Source organism: Erpetoichthys calabaricus, chromosome 9, assembly GCF_900747795.2.
Source record: "Erpetoichthys calabaricus chromosome 9, fErpCal1.3, whole genome shotgun sequence".
NCBI lineage: Eukaryota > Metazoa > Chordata > Cladistia > Polypteriformes > Polypteridae > Erpetoichthys > Erpetoichthys calabaricus.
The window spans coordinates 31,172,717-31,191,456 of record NC_041402.2 but is presented as its reverse complement, the minus strand read 5'-3'; the positions used below and the strand labels follow the sequence as shown (position 1 = coordinate 31,191,456).

Genomic DNA, 18,740 nt, shown 5'->3' with positions numbered 1-18,740 from the left:
TATCACAATACATAACTATTGAGGTGTGTAGAAACATATATTCTTAAAGTTGATTATTTCCATATATTCGAAGAGAATCATGACCATATATGAAAATAAGCATTATATCTTAGTGCACGTTAGTATAGCAAGGGTAAAATCACAAAAATGCCTGTGCCTCTATTTTTTATTTTTCTTAGAAACCACCAATATTTCATAAGTCAAGGTCAGGTTTGCAGAGACAGGCTGACAGGCAAAACCAACCTCCCAACCCAATCTTTCCATGTGGTGAATGTGAGCTGAGAAATTGAAATAATGGTGGTATGTACTGAATGGATGCAAGGTGGGGAGAAGGCTTCTCAAGTGGGCATGATTGATAGAACAGAGTACTATACTCATTAAGGCTGGGAAATATCGGTGAAGCTAATTAGAGGCAGGACCAAGGTAATAGAATTTTGAGAGTCAGACGAGGGTGACAATGAAGTAAGCTCTTGATAATAACTTTAATAAAAGTAAGATAGCCCCATTGCTGGGTGCTCAGTTCAACTAAATTGAGTCTGCATGTGCATTGCAGAAATAAAGCTTGATTCTGCTAAGGGTGCCCATCTCCACTTTGACAACTGCTACATACTAAATTTAATTTAAATTTAATTTAATAACTACTAAATTCATACTAAAGTTGAACTAAGCTATCCAGGTTTTTTGTGTTTATGCAAAAAATATATATACAGTACACCCCCAAAATTCACGGGGGTTACGTTCCTAGAGCACCCGTGACTTGTGAAAAACTAAAATTTTGGATGTGGTTAAAAATGCCTATTTTTATAGTTTAAACCCTAAATATGCCCCCAAAACACTTTAATTTAATTTCAAACTCAGCTTAATACATTACATAAAAAAAAAAGAATGTAAAGGTAAACCTGTATGCTGTACTGCTATGTCTCCCGCCGTGGTAGAATGTAAAATACCGATGTTACGGCTATATGTACTGTAATTTATGCAAGCGCGTTTTCATTGCCAGAAGCCTTAGAAGGTGCAGGGCGTTTCGGCTGCATCTTGGGGCTTTAACCCTTAAACTGCCACATACTTGGAAGTTAATGCATCCCTGGATGCCAAATATTTTTTGCTACACTTTAAGTAAACGTCACAATTCACAAAGAAAAAGTGAAATATTAATGGAACACATTTTTTTTCACAATTACTGCAACACCGATAATTTTACACACTGCTAATGAACTGTAAAAACTATTTTAAAAACTACTGGAACAATATGTACAAGGTGTAACTGACACCATGGATGAAATTAAGTAAATCACCGAGCCCACTGCGCTTGATCTGGCAGCACTCAAGCACACAGAGGTAAATGTTGACGCTGTCTAAATCCCAGATACAGTGAGGCTGCAGTGTGTCACGCTTGGGTCACAGAATTGCACAGAAACACAGGAGATTGTAGAGACAGGAACTTTATTCAAAAATTTCAAACAAACGTGTCTCTTTCAGAAGTAAAATAATAAATAATAATAATAATTCATTACATTTATATAGCGCTTTTCTCAGTACTCAAAGCGCTATCCACACAGGGAGGAACCGGGAAGCGAACCTACAATCTTCCACAGTCTCCTTACTGCAAAGCAGCAGCACTACCACTGCACCACCTGTGAGGATGATGAGCTCAGTATGCAGTTAGTTCTCGATTAAAGAATAGACAAACATAATAGGGGAGCACAACGGGAGCGAGATCCCCAACAGGAGCAGAGGATGTCTGGGGGAGGAGAAAGAAACAAAGCAATCAGCCAAAAGTAAGCGTAGAGTCGCGTGAGAAGCATATCACGCAACAGAGCAGCCGCAAGTAAGCCCAACAAGTAAGGGAGCAATGTGAAAGTAGTCTATCAGTGTTTTTTAAGAGGGTTTTTTTGAGGAGCGTCCGTGTCTTCTAGGGGTGCGTTCTGCCCCCCTGCTCACAAGGGGCTGGCAGTGGTCATGAGCTGGCTGCTCAACGGATGTACGGCATTGACTGATCAGCTCCTGCGTGCTCACAAATGGCACTGGGAAACAATTATAGCTGATTGTGGCAGTTTAAGGGTTAAGAGGAACAAAATGGAAAACACAAGAACACTCAGCTGGAGATGCATCACAGTCAATCAGCAGCAAGGAGAAATGAATAACACTGTAGCGGTCCGGTGCCGCTAAGATTAACACCGTCGAGAAGACAGCGATTTATTCATTTTTATGGTGAAGATTCCAGGGACGCACCCAGCCTTGGCCTGACCCGCACGAACTCACAAACAGAGACAAAAACAAAGCAGTCCGGTAATCAAACAGCAAATAAAGAATGTAATGAAAACAAATGAAATAAATTAAAACAACGAAACCACCCCTGTTCCCCTTACAACGATTACACATTAAATAAAACAAAGCACCAACAAAACAGATGAAATGTAATGATAAAAATAGATAGTCCAGAGATCCGCACATTGAATAGGAATGTAAAGATAGTCCTACCGCTAGTTCCTGAAATGGTGAAGACGGGTGGACGGGTTCAGGAGCGCTTCTTTCTTTGCAAGATGGCCATGAATCCACTTAGAGTCCTCATGTACACAAGCATATGGCAGACAATGCAGACGTCAACCATGAAATGATCCAGGACAAAACTAATAAGTACAGTTAACCCAACAGAAGGCAGGCAGTGAGACAGGAACTTGAAACACAAATTACAAAAACTTTTTTTTTTGCTTTTGGTCACCAGCCCCCTTTTTAAAAGCCATTCTGACATCTTTTGACCCCAATAGCCCCAGCACCCTCAGCCGAAGACCAATCAGAGCCACTGCAGGGACTGCTGGGAGTTGCAGTTACAAATTCTATTGGCTACTTTCACCATCCCAAGCCGCGTTTCCTCTACAGTTGCTTCCTGTTCTTTCTACAGTACAGTATTGGCACGAAAAAAGCCATAAAAATTGTGGAAGATATTTGCGGTTTCTGCTAACAATTATTAGATAGGTTCTAAGGAAAAATCCGCAAATGACTGAGGCCACGAACTCTGAACCGTGACTTTGCGGGGGTCTACTGTATATATTTTATTTATAATGCAAAAAAAAGTTTTAGTTTAGATTGTCCTGCAAACTTCTTTTATTTTCTGACAGCACTATCTAACACTAAAGCAAGAATCTCAGATGGGAAGTAAGAAACAACTATACAAAAATTTCTTTCATTCAGTATTTTTGTTTGGTAAATGTTCTTATATTGTTTTAAGCTTTGCAGAATTGATTATAATTTGAAAACTAAAACAATGTAAAAAAAAAATAGTTACAGTCAGATTAGTTCAATGAAGTTGCAACCGATTTTAGACATTTTCCTTAACAAGAAAGTTTTCCCATGTTCAAGATCAGAGTCCCAAAACTGTGCAAACTGTGAAATTAGAAATAATTGAAATGAAATCAGAGTACAACAGAGAACTACACACAGTGTAATCAGTATATATAGTATATTATATTGTATTATATAATTACTGTTTTTAAACTCTTCATGTAGTATCAAGATTGCTGTTAAGTCATATTTACGTTTGCTTTTCAAAGGTGATGGAATATTTGTCATTGCAATATTATAGCTGAAGTTAGCTTAAAAGAGTCGGTTATATTTAGTTAAATTTTTTTCTCACACAAAAAATCTCATGAAGTGTGCATTCAACATATTTTTGTAGAAATCCAAAATGTCATGAATCTATTACAGTTGAATCTCAACTTAAATTCAATTTACGTAAATTCCAAATTATGTTAACTGGTGGCAGAACATAAAAAATGAAGGAAAACTGCAAAAATGTAAATCGACATGGAGCAGGATGTGACACTTTTTTCATGTTGTGCAAAAGAGGTCCTCTAGTACTCTCCGTCACTCATACTCTTGCACTTTAATGTCATTCTTGCAGTCCAGCCATACCAATGCAGAAAAATTTTACTTACTCTAGCAGTTTCACCCACTCTGGCATGCAGTGGCATGAAAACAAACAGACATGTCCCTCACTTTACTATCTGTCTCTCACACTCACCTCTGCCCAAGGATGAGAGAAAAAGTGAAAATCATGTTTTTTATATTTAGCTTCATTTGCCTTTTTCTTTTTCTAACCAGTTATCTTTTTAAAGACTGTTTATGTGATCCAGCTAAGTTTAGGATGTTCTAGCCAACTACCTAAAATATCAGATACTAAGTCTAGGTAATAATTTAGATGGTTCAACTATGTTGACCTCATGTTTGGTTGATAGTCATTTTCAAACCCAGCTATGCTCAATCTGTATATCCATCACTCCATTTTTAGGCTTGCTTTATCCATTTATGGGAGTCGCAATGGCCAAAGCCTACTTTGATGACCAGCGGATCACCAATGTGTTACAGAGCATATTCGTATACTACACACATGCACATTCAGTCACACCAGAGCCTATTCAGAGCTGCCAAATACCAAAAAACCCACACAAACATGAAGAGAATGTGCAAACCCCTTGAAGCCAATGGCTGGGCTGGAATTTAAACTAAGATTTGCTGAAGCTGTGAGGCTGGAACACAGACTATTGCCATTTTCTTGAATACTCTGTAAGTCCTGTTATTAAAAACGTCACTCGTATTCTTACCTTCAGTATATGATATAGATATTATACTGTATGTGCATCCACGTTCCACTGCCTACACAGCTTATGGCAGCCAGTCATTTTTTTTTTACAAAGTGCAGGATTCCACTGTGTATCATTAAGGCTTTATTGGCTTTAGTATTCATCTCCAGTCTAAAGATAGTCTTCTGTTCTGTGACAGTTAAAAAAAATTAACATTGACAGCTTGATTTTTAATTGTGACACTCATTTTTTAAATCACTCTTTGATATGCAGTTTTTCTGTCATCACTCTTTTTGTGATGATTTTCTCTTTTCTCGTCATTTATTGTTTCATTGAGTGCAACGCTTTCAAAACATTCTCAATATTTTGCAGGTACTAACAGTATGTTCAGTAGAAACAGTAAGTGTAACTTCATTCTAGGAGTTTCATTATACAGTATGCCAGTTATAATGTGTTTTTTACATCATATTGTGCAGGGGCTGCGTGAAATAGACAAACAATCATATCTCCATATATTTTGACTAAATGGCAATATATGATATATATCTAGATATTTTTATGAAGTGAGTAAAATTTGCATTTGTGAGCAAAAGCCATACAAGTTGTCACAAAAATTTGTTTATTTATCAAAATAAAGGATGAAATACATAAGTAATGAATATATATTTAAGTTACAGGCCCACATTGCCTAAAATAACTACTATATCTTCTTTCAAGTTAAGCAGATAGTGTAAATGTAAATAAAATGTTTAAATGTAAACAAAAAATGGCAGGCCTAAGTGTTCTGAAAATGTATTTTAAATTATATGAAAATTCAGCCTACAGATAAAATAAAATCATAATAAATATAAAATAAACAATATTATAATAATATAAGGGTGGTACGGTAGCGCAGTGGTAGCGCTGCTGCCTCGCAGTTAGGAGACCTGGGTTCGCTTCCTGGGTCCTCCCTGCGTGGAGTTTGCATGTTCTCCCCGTGTCTGCGTGGGTTTCCTCCTGCGGTGGTTTGTTTCCTGTGTTGGCTGGGATTGGCTCCAGCAGACCCCCGTGGCCCTGTGTTCGGATTCAGTGGGTTAGAAAATGAATGGATGGATAATAATATAAATAAATATATGACCTGTCTCTTACTTGATGTCCATTGTTTTAACAAACAGGTTAACTAACTGTAGCCAATAACAAGTACATTTAGGTTTTCCTTACCAAAATATTGTACACAGCTGTGCAAACAACACTAACTTGTAAAGCCACCTATCTAGAAAAGTAGTTTTTTGCTGAGCTAGAAATACCAGCCTGTCAACAGTCTCAGGCTTCAAGGATGCCCGGCAACTGAACACACTCTTTGATGGTCAACTGGTGGCAGGGAAAAAAAAGGTATTTGTGCCAGGCAGCTTAAAGTGGGAAAGATAACTGCATGTTTCTTCCACCATGCAAGGGGATCTGCTTTGTGATCTGCTGGCCCTGACACAGTGTAGCTGGACAGTTCATTCTCAATTGTTTGCCTCTTTGATGCTGTGGGGCATTTTGGAGTTGATGTCTTCATGAAAACACCTAAAAGGGATTTTTTTCTGTTTAAGTGGTGCCCCTGTTGGCTGGTCTGCAGGCATGGACACAGTTTTGATCACAGATAAGTCACTTGTGCTGCAGCAGGTCTGCTCAGAGGCCAGTGATCCCATTTCCAATATAGCTCTGAGCTTCAGTGTCTTGATCCTGTCAACTGCAATATAAGTGGATTTAAATTGTGAATCGACAAATAATGCCATGTCCAACAGGTTACTAGATGATGGGTGATCCTACTTTTAAGTCAGGTAACCAATAATGGCAGATTTGATGGATTTGCAATGCTCGCTGTCTCCTTCATGTGTGAATTTGTGAATTCTGGATGATGTATCAGAGCTTTCTGGACTACTTCAAGCACCAAGATGCCTGGATTTATTGTCAGAGGACAGGACTTTTAGGCAGCACAGTGGCGCAGTGGGTAGCGCTGCTGCCTCGCAGCTATGAGACCTGGGTTCGTTTCCCTGGTCCTCCCTGCGTGGAGTTTGCATGTTCTCCCCGTGTCTGCGTGGGTACCCTCCAGGTACTCTGGTTTCCTCCCACAGTCCAAAGACATGCAGGTTAGGTGCATTGGTGATTCTAAATTGTCCCTAGTGTGTGCTTGGTGTGTGTGTGTGTGCGCCCTACAGTGGGCCGGCGCCCTGCCCGGGGTTTGTTTCCTGCATTGTGCCCTGGGATTGGTTCGAGCAGACCCCTTTGACCCTGTAGTTAGGATATAGCGGGATGGATGGACAGGACTTTTGAAAGTGTTCTCTCCTGCTCTAGAACCCTCTCAATCATTTTATGCCTTAATCCCCTGTGTGTTGGCATCTCTGTGATGAGCTGGTGAGCAGGCAGATCCAGCTGCATCTGAAATTCAGCCAGCTCCCTCCTCCTCCACCAGCTGTAGAAGCTGCTTACAATTCTTTTGCATAAAGAAATTGCCCAGGTCACTCGGTCATCATCTGTGCCATATTCTGCAATAAAACATGCTTTTACTTTTTAATATTTTACATTTATGTTAAAAGGAAGTCCACTTAGGGCTAATTAAGTCTGATTAAGACATGGCTGTACATTAGACATGCTTTTAAATTCGTTACAATTTTAACTTTGTTTTTTAATAAATAGATCAGTGAAAAAAAAGTCTAGCCTAAGGACATTTTATATTTTATGCTGTAGCTAATTGAAACTTTACTTCATGAAATAAGTAATGTGTTTAACTGATGTAACTCACTGTAAAGGCAATCAGTTTAAAACTCACTTTTACTGCTTAGTTCTGGCTTTGATAAATATAATACTTAAGCATTTAACATTATTTTTTTAAACTTTGCACTTACCAATTGCCAGATGAAGCTGATGCCCAAAACACTGCACCCTGTGCCACTTTTGATAATGTTGCTTCCATTGTCAGTTGTAATAGCAACAAGGTTCTTTTCATCCAGCTTCCAGTTTGCGAGGGTATCTTGCAGAGCTCAGCTATGTGCTCCCCAGTGTGGTTTTCAGGGAAACAGCTCATTTGCAGACACACCTATTCAACCTCCCATTCTTCAATTAAATAAATAGTCTCATAGATATATATATATATATATATATATATATATATATATATATATATATATATATATATATATATATATATATATATATATATATATATGGCTTGCAGGTGTGGCTTGACTAAGTATCAGTTGTCAATGTCAAATGTTTAAGTTTAGCGATCAGTAAGGGTACGTCTGACTTGAATGTACATGTTAGGCAGCATTTCTCTTGCAAAGTAATTGTGACCAGGCAATTCCGGGTCAAGAATTTTGATCAGTCTTTTAAAACCATCATTTTCCACTGTTGAGATGGGAAGCATATCTTTTGCTGTGTAGTAAGCAACTGCCTCAGTGATACCATACCATTTTACAATTTTCTTTTCATGAGGCAGGGTGTGGGTAAGTGAAGCCCGCAGTTTCGTCGGCATTGGTTTAGGCATTTCTGGTGGTGAATGCTTCATAACTGCAGTAGTAGAATGAAATTTAACCACCTCTTCATGCTGAATTTTGTTCTTCTCTTGTAACGTAAGTGTCATGCTCCTCCATAATGCGAGACAGCTGTTTGCACACACTCAAGCACTTTCTGTAGTGAAATCTGGAGTAGGCAGTGAGGGATTAAAAAAAGGTTTTCTGCAGGATTTAAACAAAATTTTATTTAAACTCGATATAAATGGTTCTGCCTCAATGCATATCCTGCTCTATTTATATCCCAATATATTTTTAAATCTCATTATATATCACTTAGCCCTAGCATGGGTACTGGGCAAACTGACATATGACGAAGCTAGGAAAATTTAACTTGACCTTTTGATTTACCTGTCAGACTTCTCTTAGTTCCTTTTTGATGCTGTTCATTTCCTTTCTTTACAAATAAGACTACATAACAAACAGCCAAAAGATTGGCATTTATTTTCCTGGATGTGTTTTCTTCTCACATAAACACTTTCAGGGCCTTGCTTATTTGCTGCCCTTGTAGGGGTCAGCTGCCTCCTGGGATTATCTGAAAAGAACACTTTCTTTGTCAACCATTATGTGGCTGTAAATATCCTAAATAGTTTCTCAGCTGAGGCCACATCTCCGAGAGAAGCAGAAAAGGCTTTCAGATTAATAGCCATATTTATATTTTCCAGTGTTGTCTTTACTTTCCTGCAAGATAGTTTCCTTTATCTACTGTGACACCTGTATTATATTTGTGTAAGGTTAGAATAATCTGTCCACCCATCCATTTTCCTAACTGCCTTATCCAGGACATGGTTGCAGGGAAGATGAAGCCTATCACAGGAAGCGTAGGTTTCATATAAAAAAGTTATATTTTTGCAAACATTCATCATTTGGAAGTAAATAAAAACTAAAATCATTATTACATTGTGATTAATATTTTAAGAATGTAATGAAGAAGGCTCAGAAACTGAATAGCTTATCCAGGGTTGGTGAGGTCCATAGCTTAAGTAAGCAATTATTACTATTTTTGTTTTGATTTAGACTTTCAGTGTAATAATGGATCCCTTTGCTAGTGAAGATTCCAACCAAAATTTTGCCATGTCATATTGTACCTTAAGCAAAATTAAGCTGCTTTTTTAAATGTAAGGATTACCTATTACTTATACAAAAGAATGTGTTTAAATTAATGTAAGTTGTAATCAGGTGCTCATGTCTACAAATAATGCAGATAAACCAATATCCATAATGAAATTAAGGATATTAACACTACAGGTCAGGTCAGGTCATGTTGGGGAGCATGCACTGGTACAGCGTGTTGCCGCGCCCACCATACAAAAAAACAGCCTGAGATCCTCGTTGACAACCCCCCAGGCAGACTCATGGTCCTGTCCCACCCTGTGGAATTGACCATCTATCTCCTGTAGCCAGGTGTTACATGGGAGTCCCATTGGCTTGGTCCTGTCACTCGGATCGTCAACAATGAATCACGCCACATGGCCGTAGTGTTGTAACTGATGCTCCCTCACAATGCAGGTAATGTGCCTCAATCGGGGCCCCATGTGCAACCGCTCATTCGACACAAAGTCAAGCCAGAGGTACCCAAGGATCCTCTGAAGTGACACAGTACCGAAGGAGTACAGTCTTCGTCTCAGGTCACTGAATAGTGTCCATGTCTCGCAGCCATATAGCAAGATAGGAAGCTCCAGTACTCTAAATACTTGGATCTTCGTCCTTTTGCATAGATATTGCCCCACACTCACTGGACCCCACAACTTTGCCCAATACCCAGTCCACACAAGCATTGAACAAAGTAGGAGCAAGAATACACCCGTGACAAACCCCAGAATCAACTGAGAAAAACGCAAAGGTTCTGCCTCCACTCTAAGCAGCACTCACAGTATTAGTGTACAGGCTGGCCATGATATCCAGCAACCTTGAGGGGATCCTGTGACATCTCAGGATGTCCCACAGAGCAACTCAATCGACTGAGTTTAACACTTTACGAAAATTAACAAAGGCTGCAAAGAAACTCTGCCAATATTTGCGTCTGCACTCCATGAGAACCATCAGTACCAGGATGTGGTCGATGATAGACTTCTTAGGCATAAAACCAGAGAAGGTGGCTGGTAGTTAAGCAAGTGATCACGGATCCTATTGAGGATGACCCTAGGAAGGACCTTACCTGGCACTGAGAGCATTGTTATCCCCCTGTAGTTGCTGCAATCCAGGTACTCACCCTTCCCTTTCCAGATAAGGATGACAAGTCCCATTCTCCAGTCAGCTGGGATGACACTCATCTCCCAAATGAAAGCAAAGATTGCTTGCAATGCCAGGAGGACAGCCTTACCACCAGCCTGGAGAAGTTCATGTCTGGATACCACAGATTAATGCAGCCAACCCTACCCTCAGCTGGTTTACCACCTGTGCAATCTCAGTGAGATTGGGTGGTTCACAGCTAATTGGAGGATCAGATGGTCACAGATTCCTCTAACAAACACCTCCTTATCTGCCCTCAGAGCCCTCGCAGCCATCCTTCTCAGTTCCCAGTACAAACTGGAGTTGCCATCAAGCCATGTGCTGCAACTCATCTTGATGATATCCAGGATGCCCAGTGAGAGGAAACACCTCCTTCTGGGAACACTGGTAACACCAACATAACCCTCAGCAACCTTTACGGTCTTGTCGTGGAAGGTTTCCCACATCACATTAGGATCAGAAGTCACACCCAAGTTCGTAAGGTCCTCACACAAGCTGCTGCAAACTCATCAGAAACAGCCTGATCTTGGAGTCTGGCCAGGTCCAGCCTCATTTTCCTAGTAGGAGGTAGCCTACTGGACCTGTGCTGGATCTTCAGAGTAGCAACAACAAGTCTGTGGTCAAAATTCACAAACTGGGTGTTTCTGTAGACCCTAAAGCATCTGTCCATGAGGATGTGATCGATTTCCTTTGCTACTCCACCAGTACTGGAGCATCAATTCCAACGATGCAGCTCAGGGCACTGGAACCAGGCCAGGCAGCAATCTGCAGCCCCTGACTTTTTGCAAAGTCAAGGAACATGGAGCCACTCTCATCACAGTCACCAGACTCATGGGGACCGACACAATCCTCATAGCAAGCGCTGTCAGTGCCAGTGGTTGCTTGAAGTCACCTATGACCAGAGGAGTGTCACCTTGTGGGCACCCATCAACAACCGAGAGAAGTTGCGAATAAAATGCCTCCCTCACCGAGACATCACTCACAGCGGTCAGAGCATATACTGAAACAACAGACAAGGCACTCGAAGAGTGCCATAATCTGACTCTCATAATATGCTCATTGAAAGAAGTTACATCAGACACCATCAGAAGGAGCTGATCCACTACAGCAACAGATACTCCCTGAAGGTGACAGCCATCAAAAACCAATAAAAGGTGTACCCTCCCACAGCTATAATGATGGTGATTTTAAAATACATGCAAGGCATGGTGGAAAGGTGTCTTTTGTAAACTTTACCTAACAACCTTACGGTAGAAATAAAAAAAAATATTGATGAGTATTTTGAGGTCTTTCATTTTCTTTCAAACTACCATTTCTAGTATCTTTAAATGGGTAATGAAATCATGGTGAAATGTTATGTTGTCTTCATTATCTCATATGTCTAAATATACATTATCCCACACTGGTATAGTTTTATATATCCATCATTCTTATATCTTCAGTTATTATATGGTATATGGCATAGTATTCCAAGGGCAAACAGCTATGTGTAATTCCTCCTATTGAGAGAGTAACCTGTTAGCATTCATTCTTTACTGAAGAACTCAGCAACTCCAAAAAAATAGGAAGCATGGTTGACCACTTGTTGCAGTTCTATCATTATGTTATTCAAAGAACGATCCCATTATTCGCAGAGTATTATCATTGTTCAGTCTAGGCTTTGCCATTTCTTCCCTTCTCATTTCTGAGATTTTTTCATATATATACAGTATATTTAGAATGTGGAAACATTCAGCCTTCTTAATCAAATACAGTGTATGGGAGACTCAGAACATATTTGAATGTAAAGCAGATACCATGCCAGTCCCCCACCAGGCAAATTTATAGACATGTATATATGCATGCCTCTTAACCAGTAAGGCAGCAGCACTAACCACTATGCTTCCATGCTGTGGTAACATTAGTATTCATTTATTGTGGCTAATTTTGCTTATTTCTGATAGTGTTCATGTAAGTGTCTATTGTCAGTTTCATACTTTCTGCAAATTAATTATTTGCTTTTTCTATGCACCATGCATACAATCTTGTCCATAAAATTATACATTTTATGTAATATGCAAAGACTGTATAACTGAACAACAAAAAGTATTTAATGAGCTTGGTGGAACTGGTATATTCCATGTGTATTGCATACATGTTACACATTAAATTTCCATCTACTTATTTCATTAACAAACATGTATAATCCAGTTCATAGTTGTCGTGGCTGAAGCCTGTCTTGGTTTTGTTATGCAAGGCAGGGACCAACTCCGGACAGGGCATTAGGGCTGTAATACAGTATTCAAAAGTTATTTGACAATTTCAAATATTTCCACTCAGTTTTGTGTTACTCCTGACACTTCTATGCAACATTGAGGAATTTTTCAGCTGATCATCTAACATGGCTGTATTTGTAGATAACCTCCAGGAACAGGCTATTTGCCTTTTCACTAGGACGGCTTGTATTGTCACCAGCAACACAAACAGGTTTGTGTGAAATAAAACCCTTTTCATTTTCAAATTTTGGCTGCTGTATGGAGCTGTTTCTGTTTTAACTTAACCCTGCTATCTCTGCTATCTGGTGGATCTATTATTTTTGGGAAGCCATGTGGTTTTTCAAGGTTATGTTTATACTTCACATAGCAATTTAGTATATCTGATCGTTTCATCTGTGAAACAAGTGAAAATTCAAAGTTCTTCAGTTTACATAAGATATACTATATATAACATACTTTATATTTTAGTCTCTGGCAGTACATATAAAATTTTGGCTGCAAGCCATAAAAAGGATTAATAACTGTTAATGTCCCTGAAAAATCACAAATAATGTTGGTATGAGTGTACCTGACCAGTAATATTTTTAAATTTCTTTATATTATGTTTGTACAGCATTACCAATCCCCCTATGTGAAGTGTATACATTAGCAATGCCTTCATGTAAAGTATGCAACTCTTTATGTTTGCTTGAATGTTGATTTTCATTTAGGCAGAGTAGCCAAATTTAAATGCTGGATAAAGTAAAACTGAGCATTAATCTTACTTTTTCACCTCACAGGTAGAGTGAAATATAAGCCATAACAAAACCATTCAACCTGCAGCCACAAGGTAGGAGAACTGGCAGGCCAAAAAAGCAGGGACATGAATTAGGAGGTAAAAAACAAAGACAACAAAACTTTAGAAAAACCCAAATGCCAGAGCCCAAAATGTAATCAGAAATCCAATGAAAAGAATTATCCAAAATGCTAACTACCAGAAGTTTATTTTATTTTATTACTGTGTTGTAATCTTTAAATAGGAAGATGGTTGCATAAAGAGGAATAGTTGCATGTTTCAATAGCAAAAAGTACACTTTAATGTGAGAGCTTTGAAAAAAATTGCAGTTTAAAACAATGTAGCCATTTTCATAACAATCAACAGAAAAGATCAGAACAATTATATTAATGGTCTCATTCTAAACTGGTGAAGAACTCACATCCCAAGAATCAAGTCAGTAGCATTGCCATAACCACCAGCCCATCTAATCTATGGCAAGCCATTTTAGTATTTAACACTGTTTTTTGGAGATGCAAATTAAATTTGATATCTGCATTTCAATATCAAATTCTGTGTTTAATAGCAACATTTTAAATGCTATATTAACAACTACAAATTTGATAACAGTACTTTTAAGTTTGATAATGCAATGTTCAAAGCTTGCATTACTTTCACGAGCAGTCACTTTGCTGTGCTGCCTTACAGTATTTCAAGGTGTGATGCCCTACACATAGATCATAGGCTACTGGATATGCATGTTCATTTCTGATATTATGGGTTACTACTTATAAAAATCCATCTTTAAAAGAATAATATTTATTTGTATCTGATGCATTTCCTTTATATGTTTTAACAGTAGGTTAAAAATAACAAAAACCAAAGTGGTGATATTTTAACCTGTAAGTCTGCGAATGGTATAGTGTTAAATTTTGTTTCTACTTGAACAAATAAACACTGTAGGAAAATGTATATATTCCTGAAAAAATAATCTTAACTGTAACTTTGAAGTTTCTGTTAAAAATGCTTCTTAAAAAGCATTGTTCATATGTACATCACCATTTAAAAACATCAGTTCTGTACAACCCGTGAAGTGAGCTTGACCCATGATCGCAACCCTACAGGTTAAAAAAAACACTGAAAGACTACCTTCACGTTGCTCCCTTACTTGCTGGGCTTACTTCCAGCCAATCTATCAAGCGATAGACTTAAAAGTCCGAACAGCACCTGTCAATTTTTGATTGATTGTTTGCCTTTCTTTCTCTCTGTCCTTCCCTGCTCCTGACACGCACTCCTTTGAAGAGGAAGATATATTTGCATTCTTTTAATTGTGAGACGGAACTGTCATCTCCGTCTTGTCAAGGAGCACGTTTAAACTTTTGAAAAAGAGACATGTTTGTTTGCAGTGTTTGAATAAAGTTCCTGTCTCTACAACCTCCTGTGTTTCTGTGCAAATCTGTGACCCAAGCGTGACAGTGATCAATAACTAAATTCTTTCTAAAAAATATCTTTCTGATAATATCAGTAATATTATCATGTATACACATACTGTATATCTAACGTGCTGATGTTTCTGTATGTACAGTTACATTTTCATATGCAACAGTTATCAGAGTATATTGGAACTAAAGTGAAGAGGAAAAAAGTAGTACAGGGGGCAAAAATCTCAAGTGTTGCTTGAGTAAAACTCAATATCAGACTTTAAAGTTTCATATCAGCTTTTCAAAATTCAGTATCAAATTTCTACATTTTTTAAAACTAGATATCAACATTTAGAAATTTGATATTCATAATATAAATTCTAAATTCAGAAAAGGCTCTCTATTCTAGTCCCACCAATTCAAGGTACTAGGAAGTAGCAAACTTGCATTCATTTGATCAAAACTGGAGCCGTAGGCCCACGTGTTCACAGCAAGGACTGCAGCATTTGCCAAAGTGAAATGCAACTTTAGACTAAATAAAGTGCTTGTTTGCTGTCTTTGTCCTACTATTTCAAACATTAATACCCATAAATGGAATAAAAGCAGCTGAATACATATAATGAAATTAACTTGTGTGACATCAAAATTTCCTCATACATGTAACCAGTAGAGTTTAAGTCTATTTTTTTTTTTTCATTTATCTATAATGTTAAAAGAGATGTAATTTTAATACCAACACACAACATTTATATATGATTTCAACTTCACATCAGAATCACAAATCTATAATGTAACTGTGTCAATGAATTCAGCCATGTGTTTAAGAAACACTCTTCAACCAGTTTAACAAAAACCAGATCTGATTGCATGAATGCAAGTTTAACACTTTTTCCATTCATTTGAGGGGGTGGATTAGGGGACAAGCTCAATAAACCTCGACAGCTCTGCTCTGTTATTGAGCCAATCAACTTGCACACATCTGGAGTTCTGCATTCTGGTTCTTTTTGACAGATTGGTCATTCATGTCATTTCATGTTATTGTGCCGATTCTTAGGATTTTAATTCTTCCAACAACTCCAGTGCTAGACCAGGGATCATTCATTGTTGTACACAAATACAGAACTATTTTCTTTCAATTCATGCATGCAGCATTATGTACTTTTACTTTATTTAATTTTTTTTTTTAAAGTAAAGCTTGCATGGTAGTTTTATGACTGACTTCTCTGGACAAGCCAGCATGTCCGATTGGGGACTGATTACCTTTCTCTGCTCAGTATTTGGTGAAGGAGTTTTGCTTTTGTGTCAGTTGTTCATTCATGAAGTAGCATAACATTTTCAACATATCATCAGCCTTTTTCTGATTTTCAAATAGTGCACCTGGAGTCAGCATTTATGACAGGTCATTTTTGACGTTTCATCCTATAATTACATTCCCTGCTGATGAATCTTTATGCTGTCAAAGTGGTAATCCTTCACGTTAAGCTTGCACTTTTGTAGTTTAGTTTCAGGGCATTGGTTGTCCCTGTAATTAACCTGAATTTCTTCAGATTTTTCTTTCTAAAACTGACCAAGCCTGAGCGTATTCCAAAAATCTGGATTAGCAAATTATTTGCATCTTTGGCCTCACTGATCACATACGTCTAGCTTAATCTGCTCCAGAAACACAGGTTTGTGTAAATCCAGGTTTCAGCTTGATTTATGTGAATCCTGACTTATCTGAGCCAGATTTCATTCTAATTCTCCTTTCTAGAACAGACCTCAGGTAGAACAGAGGATGCTGTTAAGGTTATTTTGGCATTCCTCACAGTTATATCAGCAGTTGTAGATCAATGGATTGTGTATCTGCCTTGTTAAAGAAGACATTTCAGGTTCCAAACAAATGATCACATGCTCACCCCAAGACATAAGTAATCACTAATAATATCCACTGTATTCTTTTGAAAGCTAATAATGTAACTTATTGTAGCATTGTAACCAATGCCAACAATCACAGTACAATCAAAATATTAATACTTTTAGTTGTATAAAAGGGCTGCATATTTTTGTGATTTCTATTTTGTCATTATAGAACAGTAGTAGCAACCCATCAACCTTTTAAAATTTTTACCAATTAGTTTAATTGAGAGCTAAGAAAGTTTAGCTTTAGCCCACTTATGCATATGCTGACCATGTCCTTAAAAACCTCCTCTAGTCTTTAATGATCTTACACGTTCTTTGTTCTACAAATTCTTTTATAACAATTTAGTATTTGATAGATTCCTGCAATTTACAATAAATTTTAAAAAACTCAGTTTAAGAGATCAGTTGCACCATCAAGTTGTTTAATTATAAAGAGTAGTATAAGACGTATAATGCATATTGTATATAAATTTGAATTTACTTTTGTATAATTCAAATGCAGTGCACTTGTTCAGTGATAGTAGAGTATAGTAATAATTACCACAGTCTTCTGCACTAAATCTGATATATCACAGATAATTATTGCCGTTTTTTCTGAATTTGACTCATTGTCTTGTAACACACTTTCTTATTTATAACTTATACTCATGTTTCCTATTCTGAGACTACTGTTAATTATAACAGATGATTAAAATTGAATGTTATTTATTGTATGTGCAGCATAAGAGTTAATTGCTACAGTACATAGGTTTCTGATTAATTAACTACTATAAAAGTACAATTCATACTGTTTGTGATATTTATATTGCATACAGTATGTTCATAATTAGAGTATAATTTCCAAACAGGCCCAGCCTTGGTTTGATAATTGTACAGCTTCTCAACAAGGGTACACCAAAAAGGATAGAAAAATGAAGTTCCAGAAAACTTCAAACAGAGTTATCATTTGCTATACATTTTGTTTATTTCAAAATCCACTGCTTAACCATTGTAAATTTCTTATTTTAGGGACCCCCAGGGGCAATGGGAAAACCAGGACTGCCTGGGAAGAGGGGACCAAGGGTAAGTGCCTTTCTTTCTTAAGGTATATAGAAATTATTCCAGTCAGGTGGTCGTGGCCTATGCAGAATCTTTAGATTTTATTTAATGGAAAGATGCTGTTTTTATTCTACTGTATATGAACTAGCACAGTACATTAGAACATTAGAAAAAATAAGATGAGGGTATGCAATTAAGCCCCAGAAGCTTGTCCGTCCTGTTTGCCTAAACTGTCCAGAATAACATCAAATCAAGTCCTGGGGGGTATTTTTCGTACGTGGATTACTCGCTTAGCCGGATGTAATTGTTGACGATTTGGCCTGATCCTGGATCTGTCGGTTTTTTGAAACTCTTGCTGGAAGTGTTGTCATAGCAACACATCCAAATCCGCAAACCTGCTCGGAGCAGGTTTGTTCTGCGTAAACAAGGATTAGTTTACACACGTGATCAGTGACGGTGTGGAAGTCATCCAGTCAGGGCTTCGCCGTTCATGAATGAGCGACCAATTGATATTGGTGCGCAAATTATACGAAGAGAATTTCATATAAAGAGGGTTTTGCGCGATCGGCAAGATCCTTTATTGCACCTGGAGGAAGTTCTGTACGAAAGATACCGCTTTAGCCGAGGGGGAATATTGTACCTCAAAGATTTATTAGCTCCGTATATTCGAAGTCAAACTCGGCGAAGTCGGGCTCTCACAACCACACAGACAGTAGGCATTGCTTTGAGGTTTCTTGCACTTTTTTATATACTGTAGGCGATGCAGAACAGCTATCGAAAAGTGCAGTTTGCCAGGCAATTCGTAAAGTCTGTTTGGCTCTGAAACATTTCCTTCAGGTTTTCATTGTGTTTCCTGGACACCTGCGTGTGCAGACAATAAAAGAGGCGTTTCATGCCATTGCAGGTAGGTAATACACAGGCAAAAATACCCACAGTTCCATAAAGAATCCCACAATCAGCCTAACATTCTCATTACCAGGATTTCCAAATGTGATTGGGGCACATGGACTGATCAGAGTGGAGTT

The 18,740-nt window shown here is 38.0% G+C and overlaps 1 protein-coding gene across 1 annotated transcript in view; it reads left to right on the top strand.

Moving 5' to 3' along the window:
- The window catches only part of col27a1a (collagen, type XXVII, alpha 1a), a 370,467-nt gene that overhangs the window by 79,521 nt on the left and 272,206 nt on the right, over window positions 1–18,740 (top strand). Inside the window, 1 exon segment of the mRNA XM_051931755.1 lies at window positions 17,686–17,739. Within this exon segment, the coding sequence (XP_051787715.1) occupies window positions 17,686–17,739 (54 nt within the window).